This window comes from Lichenostomus cassidix, chromosome 26 (genome assembly GCF_008360975.1).
Source record: "Lichenostomus cassidix isolate B80296 chromosome 26, HeHo_3.0, whole genome shotgun sequence".
NCBI lineage: Eukaryota > Metazoa > Chordata > Aves > Passeriformes > Meliphagidae > Lichenostomus > Lichenostomus cassidix.
The window spans coordinates 4,221,702-4,245,974 of record NC_139506.1 but is presented as its reverse complement, the minus strand read 5'-3'; the positions used below and the strand labels follow the sequence as shown (position 1 = coordinate 4,245,974).

At 60.6% G+C, this 24,273-nt stretch overlaps 2 protein-coding genes and 1 long non-coding RNA gene across 15 annotated transcripts in view; all 3 read left to right on the top strand.

The window, feature by feature from the left end:
* The window catches only part of PLEKHA6 (pleckstrin homology domain containing A6), a 51,264-nt gene extending 31,732 nt beyond the window's left edge, over positions 1 to 19,532 (top strand). For 6 of the 13 annotated variants that reach the window (XM_085082866.1, XM_085082856.1, XM_085082860.1 and 3 more), the window contains 21 exons: positions 1,872 to 2,047; positions 2,500 to 2,997; positions 3,509 to 4,010; positions 4,646 to 4,732; positions 5,347 to 5,400; positions 7,765 to 7,845; positions 10,078 to 10,146; positions 11,060 to 11,140; positions 12,148 to 12,297; positions 12,563 to 12,658; positions 13,535 to 13,646; positions 13,788 to 13,927; positions 14,723 to 14,875; positions 15,485 to 15,611; positions 16,206 to 16,294; positions 16,557 to 16,754; positions 16,861 to 17,025; positions 17,151 to 17,284; positions 17,777 to 17,919; positions 18,976 to 19,100; positions 19,353 to 19,484. In XM_085082866.1, the coding sequence (XP_084938992.1) occupies positions 1,872 to 2,047; positions 2,500 to 2,997; positions 3,509 to 4,010; positions 4,646 to 4,732; positions 5,347 to 5,400; positions 7,765 to 7,845; positions 10,078 to 10,146; positions 11,060 to 11,140; positions 12,148 to 12,297; positions 12,563 to 12,658; positions 13,535 to 13,646; positions 13,788 to 13,927; positions 14,723 to 14,875; positions 15,485 to 15,611; positions 16,206 to 16,294; positions 16,557 to 16,754; positions 16,861 to 17,025; positions 17,151 to 17,284; positions 17,777 to 17,919; positions 18,976 to 19,091 (3,171 nt within the window). In that variant the 3' untranslated portion in view covers positions 19,092 to 19,100; positions 19,353 to 19,484. Of the gene's footprint in view, positions 1 to 1,871; positions 2,048 to 2,499; positions 2,998 to 3,508; positions 4,011 to 4,645; positions 4,733 to 5,346; positions 5,401 to 7,764; positions 7,846 to 10,077; positions 10,147 to 11,059; positions 11,141 to 12,147; positions 12,298 to 12,562; positions 12,659 to 13,534; positions 13,647 to 13,787; positions 13,928 to 14,722; positions 14,876 to 15,484; positions 15,612 to 16,205; positions 16,295 to 16,556; positions 16,755 to 16,860; positions 17,026 to 17,150; positions 17,285 to 17,776; positions 17,920 to 18,975; positions 19,101 to 19,352 lie in introns of all 13 variants that reach the window. The other 7 variants (XM_085082858.1, XM_085082862.1, XM_085082859.1 and 4 more) reach the window with 6 other exon arrangements.
* On the top strand, positions 5,409 to 6,694 carry LOC146427036 (uncharacterized). The gene is made up of 2 exons (XR_014856581.1): positions 5,409 to 5,591; positions 5,627 to 6,694. It is a non-coding gene; the product is annotated as an uncharacterized LOC146427036 (long non-coding RNA).
* Positions 19,533 to 22,297: 2,765 nt separating the features above from the next.
* On the top strand, positions 22,298 to 23,992 carry GOLT1A (golgi transport 1A). Its single transcript, XM_085082954.1, has 5 exons — positions 22,298 to 22,413; positions 22,782 to 22,873; positions 22,950 to 23,128; positions 23,495 to 23,558; positions 23,666 to 23,992. The coding sequence occupies exons 1-5, from the start codon at positions 22,389 to 22,391 to the stop codon at positions 23,702 to 23,704; spliced, it is 399 nt and encodes a 132-aa protein (XP_084939080.1). The 5' UTR covers positions 22,298 to 22,388; the 3' UTR covers positions 23,705 to 23,992.
* Positions 23,993 to 24,273: the final 281 nt, after the last annotated feature.

The following is a 24,273-nucleotide window of genomic DNA, read 5'->3' as shown; positions in this document are numbered from 1 at the left end:
AGCTGAGCCAGGAGTTGTCCCCAATTCCAGCCCTGTTTTAGCTGCGTGACTGGCAAGTGTCACCAGAAAGGGGCGAGCCTGTGACGAGTCACTGCCGTGGGGCTGGAGAGGGGAGCAGGGAGAGGTGACAGCGGCTGCTGCTGCCCCTCATCCATCCCTGGCAGGGCCTGAGCTTCCCTGGCACTTTTTGGCACCGCTGGGCACCTTTGGCATCGCCAGGCACTGTCCCCAGCACGGCTGCTCGTGGGTCACTTTGTCACTCCCTGGCTGGTCCCAGTGTGCCATCGCTGTGGCCAGAGGTGGTGCTGGAATCCCCACAGGGCACTCCCGAGTTTTCCCAGTCGAAGGGAGGGATTTTTGCAGCTGATCTCCCCTAAATCTGAGTTTAGGCTCGGCTGGGTGGGGTTCAGGGGTGAGGGGTGGCAGTGGGTCACACATGGGGTTTGCCCTGTGTCCATGCTGATGTCACCTTCTGCAGGTGACAGGGCCATGGAGGTGACCTGGGGGTGTCTGGGGAAGGGTTGGGAGAACCCTGAGGGAGCTGGGGGGCTTAGCCTGGAGCAAAGGGGATCAGGGGGACCTTGTGGCTCTGCAAACTCCCTGACAGGAGGGATTTGGGATCTGATCCCAGGGCACAGGGACAGCAGGAGAGGGAACAGCCTCAGGCTGGGCCAGGGGAGGCTCAGGGTGGACAGCAGCAGGAATTTCCTCATGGAAAGGGTGGGCAGGGATTGGAGCTGCCCAGGGAGGTTTGGAGTGCTCAGCCCTGCAGGTGTCACCTGGATGTGGCACTCAGGGTGGGGACAAGGTGGGGATCAGGGACAGCTTGGGCTCGATGATCCCAGAGGGATTTTCCAGCCTCAATAATTCCATGATTCCATGAAATATCTCTGCTACCTTGTGGGGAAAACCCTTGCCCACCAACAGAGCTCAGCAGCTCGCCGGCTTTGGGAGGATGGTTTGTCCAGGGAAGGGCAGAGATGTTCCCACCCCACTCACTCTGACCCTGGTCTGTGTTTCCTCCTCCTCCTCCTCCTCCTCCTGCCCCTCGCTGGGCGAGGCTGCCGGGCCAGGAGGGTCTCTGGGTGTCACCACCACGCCAGCACTCAGCCACCACCACCTAGGTAGTACCTTCTTGTCTTTGGGGTGCATGCCGAGGCTGAGGGACCCCGGGCTGGCTCTGCTCCCCTGCTCCCACTAATCCAGGCCATGGATCCCTTTAATTCCATTTTCCCTCTGCCTGCAGAGCTTCCAGGAGTGCATGGGGGGCTCAGGAGGTGACCCCGGCTGGGCTGCATGCTCTGGGGAGGATGGAAACCCAAGGAAGGGGTTTTAATCAGAAATCGTTTTTCTGGTTTATTTCTCTTTTTTTTTGTTTTTTCAAGAGATTGAACCCTGAAGTTCCTTCAAGAGGAAAACTCTGATTTCCTCCCTTTTCTTCCTCCTCGCTTTCCCCCATCCCTTTCCCACAGGGGGGAAGGTGGAAGCTTCAAAAAGGGCCCTCGAATGAAAAGCTCCTTCCAGCACATTCTGGGCAGAGAACGAGCACCAACTCGGGGCAAAACCTAACCTTTTAATCCCAAAACATTCGCTGGGCTGAAGAACCACCTTCTCCCCTCACCCTGCATGGATGATGCTCCCCTGCTGCTGCTCTTGCCGGGATTGGGACCCTTTTCCCCCCCGATTTTTGGGGTGCTGCTCCTCCCACAGGAGGAGAGATCCTGATCCCAAAAAAATCCCATAAATAAACCCCCCTGTGAGAGGGCTGCAAAGCTTTCCCCCAGCTCGGAGGGAGGGCGGAGGGGAAGGCTCTGGGCTGGGCTCGGATCTCTCACCCATGGTGTGTGTCTGTCCCCTTCTGTGCCCTGCAGGTGACAGTGTGCTGGGTGGAGGAGCTGCCGCCCCGTAACGGGCGCTCGCTGTCCCCGCAGGCCGAGCACGCCGGCATCCGGACCTACTTCTTCAGCGCCGAGAACACGGAGGAGCAGGAGGCCTGGATCCAGGCCATGGGCGAGGCTGCCCGCGTGCAGATCCCCCCCACGCAGAGGTCAGAGCCCGCCGTGTCCCCGTGTCACCGCGGTGTCCCTGCTGGGGACGTGGTGCTGTGCTTGCCCCGCGGCTGGGGATGGTTGGGGGCGTGAGGGACACTGTGGAATGGGGGACAGTGACCCTGCAAGGCTCAGGGAGGGACAGGGCCACCCCAGGGGACCCCTCCGTGTTCTCTTGGCATCCCCAGGACATTTGGGGACATGAGGGGCACTCTGGAGCTGGGGGACAGTGACCCTGCAAGGCTCAGGGAGGGACAGCACATTGTTTGCCACCCCAGGGGCACTGCCAAGTGTTGCTGACCCCTCTATGGTGTCTCAGCACCCCCAGGACATTTGGGGACACGAGGGACACTCAAGCTGGGGGACAATAACCCCGCAAGGCTCAGGGAGGGACAGAGCCACCCCAGGGACACTGCCGAGGGTCACTGACCCCTCCGTGCTGTTCCCCCAGGCACGAGAAGCCGGACTCGGAGAACATCCCCCCCAGCAAACACCACCAGCAGCAGCACTGCAACGCCGCGCACCGCGAGCACGCCAAGGCCGAGCCCGACGCCAAGACCCGCGGCGAGGGCGACGGCCGCGGCTCGGAGAAGATGGAGCGCAAGCCGGCCGAGCGGCCCGACGGCAAGAAGGAGCCTCTGGCCAAAGCCAACGGCATCGCCGGCCAGGAGTTACCCTCGGAGCCGGGCAGCCCGTACCCCGAGGGGCCGCGGGGACCGGCGAGCAACGAGCGGCCGGCGCAGCCCAACGGGTGGCCGTACCCTTCGCCCAGCCGGCCCGGCAGCACCGCCTTCCCGCCGGGCGGTGACGGTGACATCGCGGCCCAGCGCCGCGGGGTGGCCCCGCGCTCCCACCCCGAGAAGGTGGCGCAGCGCAAGAGCTCCATGACGCAGCTGCAGCAGTGGGTGAACTCCCGCCGCGCCACCGGGCCGCCCGAGGAGCTGCGCAGGTGAGGAGGAGCCGGGATGCTGCTCGGAGCCCGGGTGGTTCTGTCCCTTCCCGGCTGCTCGGGGCCCTCCTGGGAGTCGGGAAGTGGCGTTTCAGTCTCTCCTTGCTTCTCTCTCTCCCTGGGCTGGGTGTGGGGCCTCCCAAAAAGCTGAGGAGGGTGGGTTTGAAAGGAGGGTGGCCGGGATGGGAAGCCACCTTTGGAGGAGGGACACAAGGGCAGGAAGCCACCGGAGCATCTCTGGGACAAGGGATGCCAGGAGGGGAGGTCACCCCAGGGACCTTGAGAGGAGGGGGGTGACGATGGAAAGCCACCTCGATGTCCCTGGCAGTGGCATCCAAGGAGAAGAAGCCACCACGAGACCCCAGGAAGGAGCAATTCCAAGGAGAAATTCCCACCGAGCCCCTGGCAGGAAGACTGCCACCCACCCAGCCTTTTTGGCATCCGGGCCACCTCCTCTGGGGCTCTCCTCGCCCACCCCAGCCCGGCTCTCACCCCTCCCTCTCCTCCGCAGCCCCACCAGGTTCTACCCCGTCTCCCGCCGGCTCCCCGACTACTACTCGCCCTACTCGCCGCAGTACCCCGAGGAGTACCAGTACTACCCGCCGGGCGTTCGCCCCGACAGCATCTGCTCCATGCCCGCCTTCGACCGCGTCAGCCCGCCCTGGGCGCTGGACGACAAACGCCACTCCTTCCGCAACGGGGGTCCCTTCCAGCTCCGCGACCCCCCCGGCTTCGGCCGCCAGGACGTGCCGCTGTGGCTGCCGGCCCCGGGGAGGCCGCCGAGCTACCTGGACGAGGTGGACGCGGCGTCGGGCTCGCTGCGGAGGATGTCGCTGCAGCCGCGCTCCCGCTCCGTGCCGCGCTCGCCCAGCCAGGGCTCCTACAGCCGCGCCAGGGTTTACTCGCCCGTGCGCTCGCCCAGCGCTCGCTTCGAGAGGCTGCCGCCCCGGGGCGATGAGATCTACGCCGAGCCGGCCGCCTTCGTGATGCGCAGGTCCATCAGCTCGCCCAAGGTCGGTGCTCCTCGTCCCTGGCACGTTTTGGCACCGCTGGGCACCTTTGGTGTCGCCGGGAACTGTCCCCACTGCTGCCGTGGTCATGGGTCGCTTTGTCACCCCCTGGTGATGGAATCCCCACAGGGCACTGCCGAGTTTTCCCAGTCGAAGGGAGGGATTTTTGCAGCAGATCTCCCTTAAATCTGAATTTGGGCTTGGCTGAGTGGGGTTGGGGTGGCGGGAGTGTGGCTGTGTCCCCTCTGCGGGCACAGCCTGGTCTCAAAGTGCCACCAAGCCTGTGGGTTGCAGCGGGTGGCAGGTTTGGGGTCACGCTTGAAATCCTACAAATGTGCCCTGGTTGTGTTTGTTCTGATGGGATGTGGGATATGGGATATGGGATATGGGATATGGGATATGGGATATGGGATATGGGATATGGGATATGGGATGTGGGATATGGGATATGGGATATGGGATATGGGATATGGGATATGGGATATGGGATATGGGATGGGATGGGATGGGATGGGATAATGGGATGTGCCCCATGTGCTCCCAAGCAGGCACCTCTGGTGTCCCTGTCCCCTGTCTGCCGGGTGTTTGTCCCCCCCTGCCGTGTCCCTGATCTGGGGCGGTGTCCCCTCTCTCCGCAGTACGATTACCTGGGGGACAGGCGGCCCGTCCCGGCTGGAATGTACCCATACCACTTCCCGGCGTCCCCAACCATCCATGACAAAATGGTGAGTGCCTGCTGGCCCTGGGGTGACACTGACGGCGGACACAGGGACATAGGGCAGTTTGGGGTCCTCACTTGGTGGCCGAGGAGCAACCAGTGCAGCCTGGTGGGACAGAGCTGGGCAGGTTGGGGTTTTGCTGGAATCCTGGCCGTTCCCAAGGGAAATCCACGTGGGAAAAACCCCTCTGTAGCCACGGGCCACCCTCAGCCCCCCAGGGTGCTCCCCACACCCCTCCCGCTCTGCTTCCTCACATCTGGCGACAGCTGCTGCCTCCACCCCGCCTCGTGTCCCCTCCCGGAGCTGGCGGGTGACACCGGGAGCTCCCTCCCGACCCCAAAACCAGCGGAGCAGGGAGAAGCCCGAATCCCACCACACCCCACCCGTGCCGCCCATCCATCCCCGCAGCCGGAGGAAGGGTCACCCCGGGGGTCGCGGCGCGGGGGACATTCCCGGCGACATTCCCGGCGGCATTCCCGGCGGCATTCCCGGCGACATTCCCGGCTGCATTCCCGGCGGCATTCCCGGCCCGGCGGCCATTCCACAGGCAACCCCCTAACCGCTTTGCTTCTTCTTTTATGTGTTTCGCTGCTCCTTTCTTGCCTGCTGGCTCCTGGTAGGATGAACTTTTAGACCTTCAGTTGCAAAGAAACCTAGAATATTTGGACCAGCAGGTAGGCAGAGCTGGCCGCCCAGGCTCACCTCACCGGCTGCTTCTTGTCCCCGTGTCCCTGTCCCCTCCCGCTGCCATCCATCGTCACCCCTCGCGGCATTCCAGCAGCACGAAGTTGGCTTTGGTTTTTTTGGTTCGGCTTTTTTCCATCCTTCTCCGCATCCCAGGGCTGCTTGTCACCCGGCAGAAAGTGTCCCCTCGGCAGAAAGTGTCACCCCGGCAGAAAGTGTCCCCCGGTAGAAAGTGTCCCCCGGCAGTGCCTCTGGGTGGTGTGGTGGAGTTTTGGGGGGATTTGGAGGGAATTTGGGGAAGTTCAAACATTCTCGGGGAGTTCTCTGGGCTCTGGAATCCCCCAGGGTGGTGCTGGGCACCTCAGGGTGTCCCCAGAGCTAGAGGTGACCAGGTGACCCCTGGGGACAATGTGGTGGCCTCGATACTCATCGGGGGTGAAAGGTTTGGGGCGAAGTGCCCAAAACTCAGCAGAGCTCAGGGATTTTTGGAGGAAAACCCTGATTTTGCCAGGGGGTTTTGGGAGGAAAACTTGATTTTGCTAAGGGTTTTTGGAGTAAAACCCTGACTTTGCCAAGGGTTTTTAGAGGAAAACCCTGAATTTGCAAAGGATTTTTAGAGCAAAACCCTGATTTTGCCAGGGGGTTTAGGAGGAAAACCCTGGTTTTGCCAGGGGCCTTTGGAGGAAAACCCTGATTTTGCCAGGGGGGTTTTGGTGGAAACCCCTGATTTTGCCAAGGGTTTTGGGAGGAAAACTTCATTTTGTCAAGGGTTTTTGGAGGAAAACCCTGACTTGGCCAGCGGTTTTTGGAGGAAAACCATGAGCTGACCCCGTCCCAGGAGCGTGAGCAGTGGGCTACAGCCGCAAGAGCTCCCAGGGATGTGTCCAAAATCCCAGCCGGGTCCAGGAGCTGCCGGCCAGCCTGGCACGGACACGGAGGGAGCCACTCCCGCCACGATCCCATTTCGGCTCCAAATCTCCCTGTCCGCGATCTGTGCTCACCCTGGAGCGGCACCAGCCCCGGCCGGGAGCTCTCGCTGCGATAAAAGCTCTCAGCTCTCCTCTCACCCTCCGGCAGCACCGCAGCCTCTCCGCGGCTCTTTGAAACGCTCCCTAAAAAGGTTTGGCATTTTTGGAGCTCAGGGCCATCTTCTCTTCTCTTCTCTTCTCTTCTCTTCTCTTCTCTTCTCTTCTCTTCTCTTCTCTTCTCTTCTCTTCTCTTCTCTTCTCTTCTCTTCTTTCTCCTCTCCTCTCCTCTCCTCTCCTCTCCTCTCCTCTCCTCTCCTCTCCTCTCCTCTCCTCTCCTCTCCTCTCCTCTCCTCTCCTCTCCTCTCCCAGAGGTTAATTCGGAGTGACACCATCAAGGATCTCTTTTCAAACCTCCTCCTGCTCTGTTTTCTCTCTCACACCTCTCTCGGCTGCAGCCCCAGAGGGGTTTGGTGACAGGTTTGGTCACCTGTTTGGTGACAGGTTTGGGGTCCAACTGTTGTCACCTTTCAGATTTCAGGGATGCTGAGGACTTCCCGGGAATGCCCTGCTCGGGGCTGGTGGCACCGGAGCTCTGGTGGAGGTGGCTTGAGTGGCTTTGTCACCCGGCACCGAGGGAGCTGTGGCCACTGCTGGCTGGGGACAGTCCTGTCCCCATGGAGTGGCACAGACCTGGCAAAACTGGGCGTTTTTGGGGGAAAACCTGATTGTGCCAGAGGTTTTTGGAAGAAAACCCTGATTTTGCCAAGGGTTTTTAGGGGAAAACCCTGATTTTGCTAAGGTTTTTGGAAGAAAACCCTGATTTTGCCAAGGGTTTTGAGGAATACCCTGACTTTGCCAAAGATTTTTGGAGGAAAACCCTGATTTTACCAAGGGTTTTTGGAAGAAAACCCTGATTTTGCAAAGGATTTTTGGAAGAAAACTCTGATTTTGCCAGCGGTTTTGGAGGAAAACCCTGATTTTGCCAAGGGTTATGGAGCAAAACCCTGGCAGCAGGGATGTGCCAATCCCAGTGCCACCTGCCAGCGGGGACGCTGCTGTCCCCCAGCTCAGCTTCCCGTCCCCTCACTCCAGCCCCGGCTGGGCACGGAGGGACAGTGCCAGGGCGTGTCCGTGTGTCCGTCTGTGTGCCAGGCCACACCTCTGCCGTCTGTCCGCGCTGCTGTCTGTCCGTGCCGTCTGCTCCGAGCCGGCTCCGTTTGATCCGTGTTTCCCCCAAAACCAGCGCCCCGAGCGCCCCGAAAATCACCGCAGCACACCCCAGGAGGTGCCACCTCTCATCCCGACGGCTCCCGGATTGGTCACCGCCGGCCTGGGCGGTGTCCCCCGCTGACCTGTCCCCTTTCCTTCCTTCCCTGTGTGCCGCAGATGAGCGAGAGCGAAACCCTCATCACTATGGTGAACAGGATGGTGGAGACCTCCTCCCCTAGGGCTCAGCTCTACATGCAAGTAAGGCTCCGGCCACCCCCGGGGTCACTCCGGCCACCCCCGGGGTCACTCCGGCCACCCCCGGGGGTCACTGCTGCCATCGCCACTCACGGCTCCGGCACATCCCGCTGGCGGGGGACACGCTGGGCCATCCCAGGCTTTGCTATTCCATCCATGAGTCATTCCCGGCCGGCAAATCCTCCCGAGGTGGGAATGGAGCTGCCCGCGGCTTGGCTTGTCCTTGTTTTCCCGGTGTTGTGCGAGGTGAAGGTGTGGGAGGACAGGAATGCAGCCCACGGCTCTGAAACCGACGGAAAAAATTCCTGAAACAGGGACAGGGAGTAGCCTGGATTCTCCTTCCTTTCCCACAACTGGGATATCCCTGCTGGTGTTAGGGAAATAATTCCTGAAACAGGGACAGGGAACAGCCTTTTCCCCCTGGAGACTCCTTATTCCCAGCACTGGGATATCCCTGCTAGCATTGGGAGAACAATTCCTGAAACAGGGAAAGGGAACAGCCTTTCTTCCCGGAGGCAAACCAGTGGAATAATTCCTGAAACAGGGACAGAGAACATCCTTTTCCACCCTGGAGACTTCTTGTTCCCAGCACGGGGATATCCCTGCTGGTGTTGGGGGAATAATTCCCAAAATAGGGATAGGGAACAGCCTTTCCCCCTGGAGGTAAAGCAGTGGAATAATTCCTGAAACAGGGAAAGGGAACAGCCTTTCTCCCCAGAGGCAAACTAATGGAATAATTCCCAAAACAGGGACAGGGAACATCCTTTTCCACCCTGGAGACTCCTCATTCCCAGCACTGGGATATCCCTGCTGGTGTTGGGGAAATAATTCCCGAAATAGGGAGAGGGTACAGCCTTTCTCCCCCAGAGGCTCCTTGTTCCCAACACTGGGATATCCCTGCTGGCGTTGGGGGGAATAATTCCCAAAATAGGGACAGGGAACATCCTTTTCCACCCTGGAGACTCCTTATTCCCAGCACTGGGATATCCCTGCTGGCGTTGGGGGGAATAATTCCCGACATTTTCATTTCGTATGAAGCCCAGAACTACACCAAAGCTACAGACACACGACGAACAGAAGCTAAAAACCCTTCAGCCACCTCCCGGATGGGATTTTCCAACACAAAACTCCTCCTGTTTCCATCCTGTGCCAGCAGGGATGCGCTGCAGGGTGAACTCTGCCCGGCCAGGCTCCCTGCCCGGAGGCAGCAGCATCATCCCGATCCGCCCTGCTCTGCCTCCAGCCCCGCGGGCATTTCCCAGCCGAGTCTCCATTTCCATCACCCCGCAGCTCCAAACGGCCCCAAAGCAGCCTGTCTGCTTTCTAATAACCATCTCCTCCTTCCCCTATCTCGTGCCTTTCATCTCCGGCTCTCTCTGGGAGGAATTTAATTGCTGGAGGAAGGTTCCATTAGTGATTGAGATTTCCAGGAAAGGAGGATGACTCACGGTGGTGAGCGGGCTGATTTATGAGTGCTCCCACTCCGCCGGGGGTGGAATTGCAGCTCCTTTGTTTTCCCTGCCTCTGGAATGGTGGCTGGTCGGGATTTGTGGTTCTCCATCCTCGGGGATGGTTGTCTCTGGGTTATTCCCGATGGGAATGGGCAGGGAGAGGTTGTGGTTTCATCTGGTGCCTTCAGAGGCTGGACAAAGTGGGGGAGAATAAAATCAATTAAATTTATTGAATTGCATTCAGGTGCATTTAGGGCAATCTCAGCCCACCCAGGGTTACACCCAAAATGGACAGCAGGTCATGAATTTTTCATACTTTATAATTTTTTTACAAGGTCACCAGTTTTTCATACTTTATAAGTTTTGTCCATTTGCATATTGAGGTTTAATCCTCCAATTAGAGCTTTGGGTAATGAAGTCAATCACTCCAAGTTTGCTCCCCAATTCACTGTTTTTACATATTTTGGGGCTCTGAGACAGTGAGATGTCCTTGAGTTTGGGGTTTAGAGGAATTGTTTTGTCTAAAAACAAGAGAACAGCAGCTCAGCACTCAGAGTTACACACTGAGAGAATCACAGGATTACAAATACATGAAAAATATAGAAGCCAAAATCCTAAAACATCCCATCCAGCGCCATCCCAGCGACGAGGAGCATCCACCACCTCCCGAATTCAGCTCCTGCCTGCTTTTCCAAGCTCACCGGGATGGGACAGAGGGGCTGGGAGCTTCCTGCCCTTCCCGGGGCTTCCTGGGGCTCTCGGCTCACCCTGGCTCTGCTTGCAGGTGACACCTTTCCCGGAGGCCTACAGGGACACTCTGCACCCCTACAAGCTCAGCGAGCAGGACACCGATGTAAGAGCCAGCCCTGTCCCCTCTCGGTGTCCCCTGTCCCCTCTCTGTGTCCCGTGTCCCCTCTCAGTGTCCCCTGTCCCCCTCGGTGTCCCCTGTCCCTCTCGGTGTCCCCTGTCCCCCTCGGTGTCCCCGTGGGCACAGCTGTGCTTTTGATGTTTATATCTTGTTAGCTGATGTTAACTGAATATTGGGAAAAACCAAAAAATTGTGATTTTCAGTTTGAAAAAATCTCAGCAGGAGATGTTTTGGGTTTTACCCTAATGTTCTTTTTGCTGTCTTGTGGAGGAAAAAAAAAAATCTGGTGGATTTCACATCATTCTCTTGCTTTCCCTTCTGTGTTTAGAAAATCAAACCTCAGGAGGGCAAGGGGCGTTTATGGAAATAATTCTCTTGCTCCTCAGGGTGTAAATCTTCCCCTGAGTTTGGGTCTGGCCACATCATGTCACCCTGATGTCCCTGCAATGCCATCAGGAGGTTGGACACCCCCTGAGATGCCACAAATCCCATTAATCCCACCTTGTGCTCGGCTGTGTCCCAGTGGGATCCTCATCCTCCTCATCCTCCTCATCCTCCTCATCCTCCTCATCCTCCTCATCCTCCTCGTCCTCCTCATCCTCCACATCCTCCTCGTCCTCCTCATCCTCCACATCCTCCTCATCCTCCTCATCCTCCTCATCCTCCTCATCCTCTCCCAGTCACTTCTGCCCCTCAGGGAATAAATCTCCCCCCTAGTTTAGGTCTGGCCCTATCTCATGTCACCCTGATGTCCCTGCAGTGCCATCAGGAGGTTGGACACCCCCTGAAGTGCCATAAATCCCATTAATCCCACCCTGTACCCAGCTGTATCCCAGTGGGATCCTCATCCTCCTCATCCTCCTCATCCTCTCCCCCATTTCTCTCCCCCCTGGTGCAGAAGCTGCTGGGGAAGCTCTGCGAGCAGAACAAGGTGCTGCGGGAGCAGGAGAGGCTGGTGCAGCAGCTCCGGGCCGAGAAGGTACGTGGTGGCACCTCGGGTGGCCATGTGGGGACATGGGGGTGGCACTTCAGCTGGTCACATAGGGACCTGGGGGTGGCATCTTGGGTGGCCACGCAGGGACCTGGTGGTGCCACCTTGGATGGCCACGCAGGGACCTGGTTGTGGCACCTCAGGTGGCCATGTGGGGACCTGGCAGAGGCACCTTGGATGGCCACACAGGGACCTGGGGGTGGCACCTCAGTTGGTCATGTGGGGACCTGGTGGTGGCACCTCAAGTAGTCACATGGGGACCTGGCAGAGGCACCTCGGGTGGCCATGCAGGGACCTGGTTGTGGCACCTCAGGTGGCCATGTGGGGACCTGGCAGAGGCACCTTGGGTGGCCACACAGGGCGCTGGTGATGGCGCTTCAGGTAGCCATGTGGGGACCTGGTGGTGGCACCTCAGGTGGCCATGCAGAGACCTGGCACTGGCGCCTTGGGTGGCCACCTGGGGACCTCATAATGGCATTTCGGGTGGCCACACAGTGACCTGGCAGTGGCACCCCAGCTGGCCATGCAGGGACCTGGTGGTGGCACCTTAGGTGGCCACGTGGGGACCTGGCAGAGGCACCTCAGGTGGCCACACAGGGACCTAGCAGTGGCACTTCAGGTAGCCACAGAGGGTATCTGGCAGTGGCACCTCAGCTGGCCACGTGGGGACCTGGTGGTGGCACCTCAGCTGGCCATGCAGGGACCTGGTTGTGGCACCTCAAGTGGCCACACAGGGACCTGGAAGTGCCACCAACGCAGTGAGGAGGTGAAATGTCACCACAGGACGGTTTGGGGTGAAGGGACATTTAACCATCTCACCTGTTTTCAGCACCCAATGTCCCCGGGTGCTCCAAGCCCCATCCAAGGTGGCTTTGGGCACTCCCAGGGGTGAGGTGGTGGCACTTTGGGGACATTCCCGATCTGGGGGAGAGGCTGAGGCATTCCCCGTGTTTTATCAACCAGCCAGGACCTGGTGGCTGTGTCTGTCCCCGCAGGAGAGCCTGGAGAGTGCCCTGATGGGGACACACCAGGAGCTGGAGATGTTCGGCAGCCAGCCCGCCTACCCCGAGAAGCTGCTGCACAAGAAGGAATCTCTGCAGAACCAACTCATCAACATCCGGGTGGAGCTGTCCCAGGCCAGCACGGTAACCAGCGGGGCTTGGGGACATCGTGCCACCCACCCTGTCCCTTTTGTCCCCAGAAGGGAATTCTTAACTGGCTGGGGAGCAGAGGAGCTAAAGTCCCTCGCTGGGGACAAAGCACCTCCAGGTGTCACCTCAGCTCCTGGTTCTGTCCATGCAGTGCTCTGGGCATTTCAGGGTTTGTCCCCGCTGCTGTCACCCTGTCCCCAGCTTGGGGGGCTGTGTTGGGTGGCAAAGACCCTTCTGATGTCCCCCACTGTCCCCTCAGGCCCTGGCAAACAGCACGGCCGAGTATGAGAGCCTGGAGAGTGAGGTGTCCACCCTGCACGATGACCTCTGGGAGCAGCTGAACCTGGACATCCAGGTGTGTGAGTGTCCCTTGTCACCCATGGACATCCAGGTCATTGTGTCCCTTGTCACCTGAACCTGGACATCCAGGTCATTGTGTCCCTGTCACCCCTGAACCTGGACAGCCAGGTGTGTGAGTGTCCCTTGTCACCCATGGACATCCAGGTCATTGTGTCCCTTGTCACCCCTGAACCTGGACAGCCAGGTGTGTGACACTGTCCCTTGTCACCCCTTAAACTGAACCTGAACATCCAGGTGTGTGAGTGTGTCCCTTGTCACCCATGGACATCCAGGTCATTGTGTCCCTGTCATCCCTGAACCTGGACATCCAGGTGTGTGAGTGTCCCCTGCCACTCCTTAACCTTGAGATCCGGGTCATTGTGCCCCTTGTCACCCCTTAAACTGGACATTGTGTCCCCTACCATCCCTGAACCTGGACATCTCGGTGAGAGTGTCCCCTGTCACCCCTGAGCCTGGCCATCCACATCCTTGTGTCCCTTGTCACCCCTTAAACTGGACATCCAGGTGTGTGAGAGTGTCCCTTGTCACCCCTTAAACTGGACATCCAGGTCACTGTGTCCTCTGCCATCCCTGGACCTGAACATCCAGGTCATTGTGTCCCCTGTCACCCCTGGGTCCCCCATAGAGGTGGAACCCCCTCTGCTCCCCACCATGATTTCCCCATGCCTCATGTCCTGCTTTGGCCACCATGGGCACCTGGGTGCCACCGAGGGGGACAGCTCAGTGTCCCCCCAGCTCCCCAACCCTCGGTGGCTCCTTGGGGAGCAGATCCAGCAGGATCCAAACCCGGGTGTGGCAATTCAGACCCCCCAGCAGGGTTTGGGGTCACCCCGGGACCCCCAGCACCCCTCTGAGCTCTGCCTCCCCCCAGAACGAGGTGCTGAACCGGCAGATCCAGAAGGAGATCTGGCGCATCCAGGACGTGATGGAGGGGCTGAGGAAGAACAATCCCTCCCGCGGCACCGACACCGCCAAGCACCGAGGTGAGGAGAGCCATCCCCACACTGCCCCGACCCCAAAATCCGTGTGGGGTGTTCCTGCGGATCTCCCACTCAGCGAGACAAAAACCCTAATTATTATTTTATAATTATTTTGTAATTATCTTTTCCTGCTCTGTTCCGCAGTGGCTCTGGGCCCCTCGGGGACCTACAGCTCCAACAGCCCCGCCAGCCCGCTGAGCTCCGCCAGCCTCACCAGCCCGCTGAGCCCCTTCTCCCTCATCTCCGGCTCCCAGGGATCGCCCACCAAGCCCGGCCCCGCCGAGGTCAGTCACCCTGCCTGTCCCCTGCTTGTCCCCAGCGGGGCATTGGGGGATGCTGGCACCAGGCACGGAGCTGCGTCCCCTCGCGGCTCTGCCTGGGGGCACCGTTTGTGTCACACGGATGTCCCCTGGTGGCTTTGGGGTCCCACGGTCCTCGCAGGGCGGTGGCTCTGGAGGGATGGGAGTTGCTCAGCTCCGGTTTTTGGCTTCTGGTGCCACTGTTTTTGTCGCACGGATGTCCCCTGGTGGCTTTGGGGTCCCATGGTCCTTGCAGGGCTGTGGCTCCGAAAACAGATCCTTGCAGGGCTGCTCAGCTCTGGTTTTTGGCTTCCGGTGCCACCGTTTTTGTCACGCGGATGTCCCCTGGTGGCTTTGGGATCCCGCGGTCCTCGCAGGGCTGTGGCTTCGGAGGGATGGGAGTTGCTCAGCTCCGGTTTTTGGCTTCTGGTGCCACCACGGCCCCTCCGGCTGCCCTCACTCGGGGCTGCTGTGTCCCCAGTGTCACCTTCGTCCATATAGAATTTATTTAGGGCGGAATCTGGGGACTCCTGGCTGGACAGAGGTGACTCCAGTGTCCCCAAGGGCCGCCAAGAACCCTTCATTTGGACACCCCCCGAGCCCTGCCTGGCCTTGGGGACAAGCGCGGGGACGTGGGACACACCCAGAGGGACAGGGACACCGCAGGGCTGCTCTCCCCGCTCCACCCTGTGCTCCAGGACTCTCCCGCCGTGTTTCACCTCTTCCTCCTCTAACTCTCTCTTCCTCCTCCGCTCTGGCGCTCCCGCTGCTCTGCCCCAGGAACCGGGCCCGCCTCGGCCTCCCCTCCCCAAGTCCTACGTGCCCCTGGAGTCTCCTCCGGCCGTTCCTCCGCTGCCCAGCGAGAGCCGCCTCTGGCCCTACCCCGCCTCGCCCTCCTGGCACCAGGGCGGCGGAGAGGCCAGGCGGGGACAGGTACCGAACCTCCTCCTCCTCCCCGTGACACGGAAGGGATGGAGCTGCCCGCCCCAAACCCGCGGGGACAGCGTGGAGGTGGCACTTGGCGCGGGGACAGCTTTAGGTGATCTCCCCCACCCCAGCGCCGCTGGTGTCCGCAGCAGGTCGCTGTGTCCACTCAGGATTGTCCCCTCCTGGGGAGGTTGTCCCCGGCGCTGCCCTCTCTGCTTTGCTCTGCCCTCGCCTCTGTCACTGTCCTTCCCTGTCACCTGTGTGGCGCTGGCAGCTCCGAGCCCCAGCTCGGGGGAAAACCAGGATTTGGGAATTCCTGGTGACATGCTCCTGCCAGGGGTGGACACGAGGGACACGAGTGTCCCCGAGCCGGGAGTGGGCATGTGTGACCACGGGGGACACAGCAGCTGTGCCGAGCTGGGAGGGACACAGTGCCAGCAGCAGGGACAAGAGCAGAGCCCCCTCAGCCCCTCTCCCCAATTTTGGGGTGCTCTGGTCCCTCCTGGCCGCTGCGTGTTCATGGTGTGTTTGTCACCCCGAGAGCAGCGAGTGTCCCCAGGCAGAGGTGGCCCCGGGCAGGACTGGGACCCACTGGGGACCTTTCTGCCCCCACAGCCCAAGGCAGGCTTCGAGCAGAGCAAGAAGGAGCCCCCCCGGGGCAGCCCCCCCGGGCCCGCAGCCGAGGGCATCCCGCAGGGCAGGACGGAGCAGGACAGCGACAAACAGGCTGCTCTCAACAAGGGTATGGCACTGGGGACACCCAGGGGACACCGGGGTGGCACTGCGGACACCCAGTGGGACAGCGGGGCGGCACTGGGGACACCTGGCGGGACAGCGGGGTGGCACTGGGGACACCCGGCAGGGCCCTGGGGATGGCACTGGGGACACACAACAGGACACCGGGGTGGCACTGGGATCTGGCACTGGGGACACCCGGCAGGACCCTGGAGTGGCACTGGGGACACCCGGCAGGGCCCTGGGGGTGGCACTGGGACCTGGCACTGGGAACACCCAGTGGGACCCCGGGGTGGCACTGTGGGAAAACTCGGTAGGATCCCAGGGTGGCACTGGAACCCTGCCTTGGGGACACCTGGCAGGACCCCGAGGATGGCACTGGGATCCGGCACTGGGGACACCAGGCAGGACCTCGGGGTGGCACAGGGATCTGGCACTGGGGACACCCGGCAGGACCCCGGGGTGGCACTGGGGACACCCATTGGGACCCCGGGATGGCACCGGGACTTGGCACTGAGGACACCCAGCAGAACCCGGGGTGGCACTGGGACCCTGCCCCAGGTCCCCGAGGCTCATCCCGGCGCTTTGCTCTCCCCCGCAGTGGGAATTGTCCCTCCCAGGACCAAGTCTCCGGCGGAGGACGAGGTGGTGCCCAGGAGGAACGGCCTGGCCAACGGGCTCAGCTCCCGGGTACGGCTCGATCTGGGGTCTGGGTGAGCCGGGGGGGACACTCTGTGCAGCCTGGGGACAGCAGCGTGTGGCTGCGTGGCTCCGTGTGTCACCAGCCACCTCCTCGAGACCGCAGCGGTGCTTTCAGCACCTTCCCCCCACCCCGGGAGTGACATCCGGGAGTGACATCTGGGAGTGGCATCCCAGGGTCGCGCAGGGTCCTGGCACCGGGAGGACGCGGCCAGCCCCCCGTGGGTGACCGCAGGGCCGTCCTTGTCCCCAGGAGCGACCCAAGAGCGCCGTGTTCGCCGCCGAGACCAAGGTGAAGATGAGCGTGGAGGAGCAGATCGACCGCATGAAGCGCCACCAGAGCGGCTCCATGAAGGAGAAGCGGCGCAGCCTGCAGCTCCCCAGCCCCCAGCAGCTCCCCGGCCCCCAGCCCGACGCCCCCGGCCCCAAAACCCCCGCCTCCTACAAGGTGGTGAGTGGCCGCTCCCTGCCCAAGGAGCTGCGGGGACACCGGGGTGGGCGAGGCGACACCGCGCCACCGTGCGGGGACGCTGAGCGGGTGGCGCTGTCGCCGGCAGGTGCGGCGGCACCGCAGCATCCACGAGGTGGACATCTCGGACCTGGAGGCCGCGCTGCGCTCCGAGGAGCCCGGCAAGGTGTACGAGACGCCGCAGGAGGAGATCGCCAGGCTGCGGAAGATGGAGCTGGAGCCGCAGCACTACGACGTGGACATCAGCAAGGAGGTGAGGACAGGGTGGCCGCGGGGGTGGTGACGCTGTCCCCAAGCCTCGGGGAGGATCCTGGGGTGGGGAGTGGAGGGGCAGAGGGTGCTGGAGGTCACTTGCTGAGCTGTCCCCGCTGTCCCCAGCTGTCCACGCCGGACAAAGTGCTGATCCCGGAGCGCTACGTGGAGCTGGAGCCGGAGTCGCCCCTCAGCCCGGAGGAGATGAAGGAGAAGCAGAAGAAGGTGGAAAGGATCAAAACCCTCATTGCCAAATCCAGGTGAGGCTGCAGGGCTCTCTCTGGCCATCCTAGGGGTCATCCTGGGGGACTGACCACCCACATGCACCCCATCGCTGGGGGACTGACCACTCACCTGCACCCCTTCTCTGGGCATCCCGGGGGAGAACTGACCACTCCCCTGCACCCCTTCTTTGGGGGGACTGACCACCCACCTGCACCCCATCCCTGGGGGACTGACCACCCAGCTCCACCCCATTCCTGGGGGAACTGACCACCTACCTGCACCCCTTCTTTGGGGGATCTGACCACCCATCTTCACCCCTTCTCTGGGGGGACTGACCACCCAGCTCCACCCCTTCTTTGGGGGAACTGACCACCCACATGCACCCCATTCCTGGGGGAACCGACCATCCAGCTCCACCCCTTCTCTGGGGGGACTGACCACCCCATCCCTGGCCCTTCTGGGACCACCCACCACCCACCGGGCATTCTGGCCGGGGTCACCTGGCTGAGCCCTGGTGCCATCCCCAGCCTGCAGAACGTCATCCCCCTGGGCGAGGGGGAGGTGGACACCCCCCAGGACCCCGAGCTGCAGCTGCAGGAGCAGGAGAAGAGGATCGAGATCTCGTGTGCCCTGGCTGCAGAGGCCTCGCGCCGCGGCCGGATGCTCTCGGGTGAGGAATGAGGGGCTGGAGCTGGCAGAGCCCTGGGAGAATCGTGCCAGGAGGGCAGGAGAGGGAAAACAGGGCAGTTTGGGGACATCAGGAGCAGATTGGGGGGTGGGGCAGGGTCAGTGGGCAGGAGAGGGGTCAGTGGTGTGTCCATCCTGGCATGGAGCAGCCATTCCAGCTGGGCACAGCTTCCAGCGCCTTGCTGGGGATGTTTGTGAGGGTTGGGAGTGCCTGGCTGGGTGGCATGAGGTGGCATGAGGTGGCACGGTGTGGCTGAGCAAGCATGGTGTCACCCCATGTCCAGGGGGTTGTGTGACATCCCATAGCCCAGGGGGTTGTGGTGACATCCCATACCCAGGGGGTTGTGTGACATCCCATAGCCCAGGGGGTTGTGGTGGCATGGGGTGGCACTTCATAGCCGTGCATGGCGGCGCTTAATGCCTGGGGGGGGTTGTGGTGGCACACCTTGCCCAGGTGAGCATGGTGACATCCCACGGTGTCACACCGTGCCCAGGTGCCCGTGGTGTCACGCCATGCCTTGTCCATGAGGAGCCCTGCCGGGAGCTCACGTGTGCATGCTGTGCCCAGCTGTGGCTCTGCCCTGCCAGCTGTGACTCTGTCCTGCCAGCTGTGACTCTGTCCTGCCAGCTGTGACTCTTTATCCTGCCAGCTGTGACTCTGTCCTGCCAGCTGTGACTCTGCCCTACTCTCTGTCGCTGTTTGTCCTGCCGGCTGTGGCTGTTTGTCCTGCCGGCTGTGACTTTCTCCTGCCCAGCCATGGCTCTTTATCCTGCCAGCTGTGACTTTCTGCCCTGCCATCTGCGGCTGTTTGTCTTGCCCAGATGTGCCTCTCTGTCTTGCCCAGCTGTGGCTGTTTGTCCTTTCCAGCTCTGCCCTCATCCCGCCCAGCCGCGGCTGTTCACCCTGCCCAGATGTGCCTCTGCCCCGTCCAGCTGTGCCTCTCTGCTCCCGCGCTCTCCTCCCCGCTGTCCCCTGCCCGCTGTCCCCTGGCCGCTGTCCCCGCCGTGTCCCTCACCCTGTCCCGTTTCTCGTTTCCAGCTCAGTGCGCTACCCCCAGCCCTCCCACCTCCCCAGCCTCCCCGACTCCGCCGTCCAACCCCCTCTCGGCCGAGCCGCCCCGGGGCGCCGACAGCAACCACTTAATGCGGGTGTGAGCCTGTGACGTAAGCACCTTTCTCTCTGACGTCATCCCCGCGCATTCCCGCTCGCATCCCCCGAGCCACGTCAGCCCCGGCGTCCCCATGGACCGAGTGTCCCCTTGCCACGGGGTGGCAAAGGCTCCGTGGCCCTCAGCATGACAACCGGGGGGTCGCGGCGGTCAAATCCCCGCCGCGGGGGGATTTCCACGCGGGGTGGGCGCGGCGTGGAGCTCCACCCGCTCAGCCCCTCCGTGCTGTCCCCTCCTGTCCCCCCAGCTCAAGCCCTGGCCGCCGCCGGCGCCACCAAGTTCCACGGGGCCACGTTTTAGTCCCCTCCCGCCGCGACACCGAGCCTCTCGCCGCCGTCCCTCGGAGCTCCTTCCCGCCCCGCGACGGCGAGGCCACCCGGGGGATGTGGCACCGACGGGAGCGACGACAGTCCCGTGGGGGGTTTGTCCGCCAAGGAGCCGCCGGGGCTGGCAGAGGACACCCCGCGGGGACAGCTGTGACAGCCCGGCGGGGAGCACAGGACTGCCGGGATGTCCCCAAAGGTCTGTGAAGGGACTCCGGGGAGGGGACCGGCCTGTCCCCAAAGGTCTGTGAAGGGACTCTGGAGCGGGGACCGGCCTGTCCCCAAAGGTCTGTGAAGGGACTCTGGAGCGGGGACCGGCCTGTCCCCACCGCGGGTGGTGCTGTCACCTTCCACCGGCCCTGCGCGCTCCTCCCGGGCTCCTCGGTGGCCGTGTCCCCTCCCCGAGCCCTGCCCCGCTTTGGGGACCCGGCCGTGTCACCGCTGGTGGCGCGGCTGGAGGGAGGGGAGGACAGGCTGCCGGAGGTGGCACTGTGGGGACACGGAGGGACCCGGAGGGCTCTCCGAGCACGGAGCGGCAGGTCTGGGCAGGGATGGGGATGTCGGATGGGAGCAGAGCAGGGAATTGGGGTGCGAGGAGGGACAGCCCAGCTGTGGGGTCGCTGCTGAGGAGGGGAAGAGTTTGGGGACAGCAGGGTCACCTCGGCTGTCCCAATCCTGCTGTCACCCTCCCAAACTCGGCCCCGCGCGGCTCTCCGGCCCCTTCCAGCGGTTCGGAATTCCTGTAGCAATTTCCCCCTTTTCTTTATCCTCCCGGAGGGTGGGAAAAAAAGCAGAATCCCTGGAAGGACGTGGGAGGATGGAGCCCGGAGCCGGATCCCAAATCCCAGATCCCAAATCCCAAATCAATCCCAAATCCCAAATCGATCCCAGACCCCAAATCCCAGATCCCAAATCCCATCCCTCCCGGGCTGATCCCAAACCCCCCCAGGCCACCCCAATCCCCCCCATCTTAGCAATACTTGTAGGATCCCCGGAGCCCCAAACCCCGAGCCTCCCCCTTTAGCTCATAAAGCTGGCCCTTTATTTTGCTATTTACATGCCTTAATATATGTTTGATGGAAATTCTACATTTATAATATATATATATCTATATTCGGTTTTTTCCTCTTCTTTTCCCGGGAAAGGCTCTCTCTTCTCCGCGGGGTTTGTCAGCAAAAAAACAAAACAAAAAAAACTGACAAAAAAAAAAAAAAGCAGATTATTTGCCAATTTATCAGAGGGGGAAGGGGAGAAAAAGGAAAAAAAAAAAACCAAAAAAAAGAGAAGGAAAAAAAGGAAAAAAAAAAACTATTTAAAATATATATATTTTTTCTGCTTTTATTAAAAGCAAATTTATTTAAAATAAAGTATACAGAGACTGTAAGATTGAAGAGAGGATGAGTTTATTTGCCTGTGTCACCCTGAGCTGGGGCAGAACCCCCCTTGTAGTGGCTCTGGGGACACCTTGGGGACATCTGGAGAGGACCAGGAGCATCCCAGTGTTCTTATCCCACCAGACACTGTCCCCAAGGTGTCACCCGGCTGTTGGTTTTATTTTAATTTAAAAAAAAAAAATTAAAAAAAAATTAAAAAAAAGAAACCAAACCTGAATTAATTAATTTAATTTTGGTTCTTATTTTTCATAACACTTCATAAACCAGTGACTTGTTAACCCGGAAAGGATTTGCATCGGGAGGAAATAAATCTATTTATGCATTTTGGGGGGAGGGAGGAGGGTGGGACGGGAGGGGTTTAGTTTTCTGGGATATTTTCCTAGCCGTAGAGAAATAAAAGTATCTATGAAACAACAACCTTTTCCTGCCTTTTTTTTCCCAGAGGAAAAATCCATATACCCTTGGATATGGATTTTCGCAGGAAGGGATCCAGAGGCAGCTCCTCCCTGCTTTTTTTGGGATTTCTTTTCCCAGTAGGGATGGAATTCCCATTCCTGAGCAGTTTGTGGGGATGGATTTTGGGACTAGCTGGGTGTGGGTGGCTCTGGGGTGACACAGGTGACACGGGGACACTGTGTGGGGTCAGCAGGAGCTGAGATTCCCTCAGCGACCAGCAAATGCCGGGAGGTGGGACATTCCCAAAATTCTGCTTTCCCACGGAGCAGCCTGGGATCCATGGAGATCCATGGGGACTCCTGGGGACACTGCAGGGACCTCCGGTGTCCCCTCAGTGCCACTGGGCCACCCCAAGTTCTCCCTGCTTTCCCTGTTTGAGGATCCATCCCATCCCAGGGAGCTCATCCTGCTGGGATTGGGGGGGCAGGACCAGCGGGGTGTGGTGGCCACGAGTCACAGTGTCCCTCTGGAGCCACCATGTGCCCCTAGAGCCACCATGTCTCCTTGAAGCCACCGTGTCACTCTTGAAGCCACCATGTCCTCCCTAGAGCCACCATGTCCTGGTGGAGCCACCATGTCCCCCTTGGAGCCATTGTGTCCCCCTTGAAGTCGCTGTATCCCCCCTGGATCCACCATGTCCCCTTGAAGCCACCATGTCCCCCTGGAGCCACTGTGTCCCCCTTGAGGCCACCATGTCCCCTTGGAGCCACTGTGCCCCTTTGAAGCCACTGTGTCACTCTTGAAGGCACCATGTCCCCCTTGGACCCACCATGTCCCTCTGAAGCCACCATGTCCCCCTGGAGCCACTGTGTCCCCCTTGAGGCCACCATGTCCCCTTGAATCCACCATGCCCCTCTTGAAGCCACCATGTCACTCTTGAAGCCACCATGTCCTCCCTGGAGCCACCATGTCCCGATGGAGCCACCGTGTCACTCTTGAAGCCACCATGCCCCCCCCTGCAGCCACCATGTCCCCGGAGGAGGAGCCGTGGGCGTTCCCGGCGCCGTTAATGATTCCCAGGGTGACGTTGGGACTAAAGGGCTTTTCCAAGGGTCACTCTGGCGGCAGGGCCACCCTCGCCCGGCCTCGCCCAGCCCCGTCACCGCCAAGATGGTGTCCCTGAGCGACTTCCAGAGTAGGTGGCCGTGTCCCGGCGGGAATTCCTGTCGGGAATTCCGGGAGCTCCGTGGGGAGGTTTGGCAGCTCCTGGATGGGGCAGAGAGGGCTGAGGTGGGAAAGGGAGGTGGGGAGGATTTCCTGGATCATCCAGGGATCATCTCCAGCTTTCCCTGTCACTGCTCAGTGATTGACATCCTGGAGATGATTTTCCCGTTGGTTTTTCCTTGGTGGTTCATGATTTTTCTGGTGCCCTCGGGGATTTCTGGGGCAAAGGCTGTTCCTGAGCTTTGGAGACAAATCCAAAGGGTGTTTTTGGGTGGGAATGGCACAGGAGGTGCTGATTCAGGACCCGAGCCCTTCTCCCTGCTCTCCTGTTTTCCACAGGGATCGGAGTGGGTCTGGTTGGCTTCGGCCTCTTCTTCCTCCTCTTCGGGATCCTCCTGTACTTCGACTCCGTGCTCATGGCGTTTGGGAATGTGAGTGGGGCCGGGCTGGGGCTCCCCAAAACCAGATCCAGGAGCTGCCCTGACCCTCTGCTGTTCCTCCTCCCAGCTCCTCTTCCTCTCCGGCCTGGTCTTCATCATCGGCTTCCGCAGGACCTTCACCTTCTTCTTCCAGCGGCCCAAGCTGAAGGGCAGCAGCTTCTTCTTCGGGGGGCTGATCGTGGTGCTGCTGCGCTGGCCCGTCCTGGGGATGCTGCTGGAGGCCTACGGCTTCATCTCCCTCTTCAGGTGCGGGGTGGGATCGTTGGGATGGAGGCTGGGATTGTTGGGATGGAGTCTGGGATCGTTGGGATGGAGTCTGGGATCATTGGGATGGAGCTCAGGGATCGTCAGGATGGAGCTCCAGTGTGGGATCATTGGGATGGAGCTCCAGGGTTGGATCGTCAGGATGGAGATTAGGGTGGGATTATCAGGGTGGAGCTCCAGGGTGGGATCATTGGGATGGAGTCTGGGATCTTTGGGATGGAGCTCCAGGGTGGGATCACCAGGATGGAGATCCAGGGATCATCGGGATGGAGCTCCAGGGTGGGATCATCAGGATGGAGCTCAGGGAATTCTCTCCAGAGCTCAGCAGACCCTTTTGCATCCACACAGGAGTTTCTTCCCCGTGGCTTTCGGGTTTTTGGGCTCTCTGGCAAACATCCCCCTGCTGAGCCAGGTGAGAAGGGGCTGAGGACACCCTGGGATTCCCCAGAGAATGTCCTCTGCTGTCCCCAGGGCTGCACGGGTGGATTTCCTGCTAACCCCAATCTGTCCCTGTTGCAGCTCCTGCAGAAAATGGGTGACAGTGGCTCCATGGTGTGACCTGAGCTGTCCTGGGCCGAGTGACCACGATGGGATGGGGTGAGACAGCCCTGGCTCTGGCTGTCCCCAAGAGCTGGTGCCCCTCTCGTCCCTGGGACCCTCCATGCTGGCCAGAGTCCCCCAGCAGGGACAGTGTCCCCACAGTGTCCCCTCGCTGTCCCACGGAGCTCCAGAGCCAGGCTCCAAGGGCTGTGCCAGGCTGGATTCTGGGATCCTCACAGTTATTTAATTCCTTTTGTCTTCCCTTGGTGAAAGAGTTAATTTAATAAAAAGTGTGTCTGAGGCTGAGCTCGGACTGACCTCCTCCGCCATGGCTCAGGGCTTGGCCCAGCGCTGGCACCTCCTGGTGTCACCTGCAGGCATTGCGGCTGTGGCTGGAGATGGCGCAGGGACAATGGCGTGGCTGGAGGTGGCATAGTGACATTCCCATGGCTGAGGTGGCACAAGGACATTCCCATGGCTGGAGGTGACACAGGGAGGCTGGAAGTAGCACAGGGACATTGCCATGGCTGTGGTGGCACAGGGACCTTTCCATGGCTGGAATGACACAGGGACAATGACATGGCTGT

Coding starts and splice junctions, on each gene's coding strand:
- GOLT1A (XM_085082954.1), top strand. CDS start 22,389: ATGGTGTCCCTGAGCGACTTCCAGA. Junction 22,874..22,949: donor TGCTCATGGCGTTTGGGAAT/GTGAGTGGGGCC, acceptor TCCTCCTCCCAG/CTCCTCTTCCTCTCCGGCCT. Junction 23,129..23,494: donor GGCTTCATCTCCCTCTTCAG/GTGCGGGGTGGG, acceptor GCATCCACACAG/GAGTTTCTTCCCCGTGGCTT.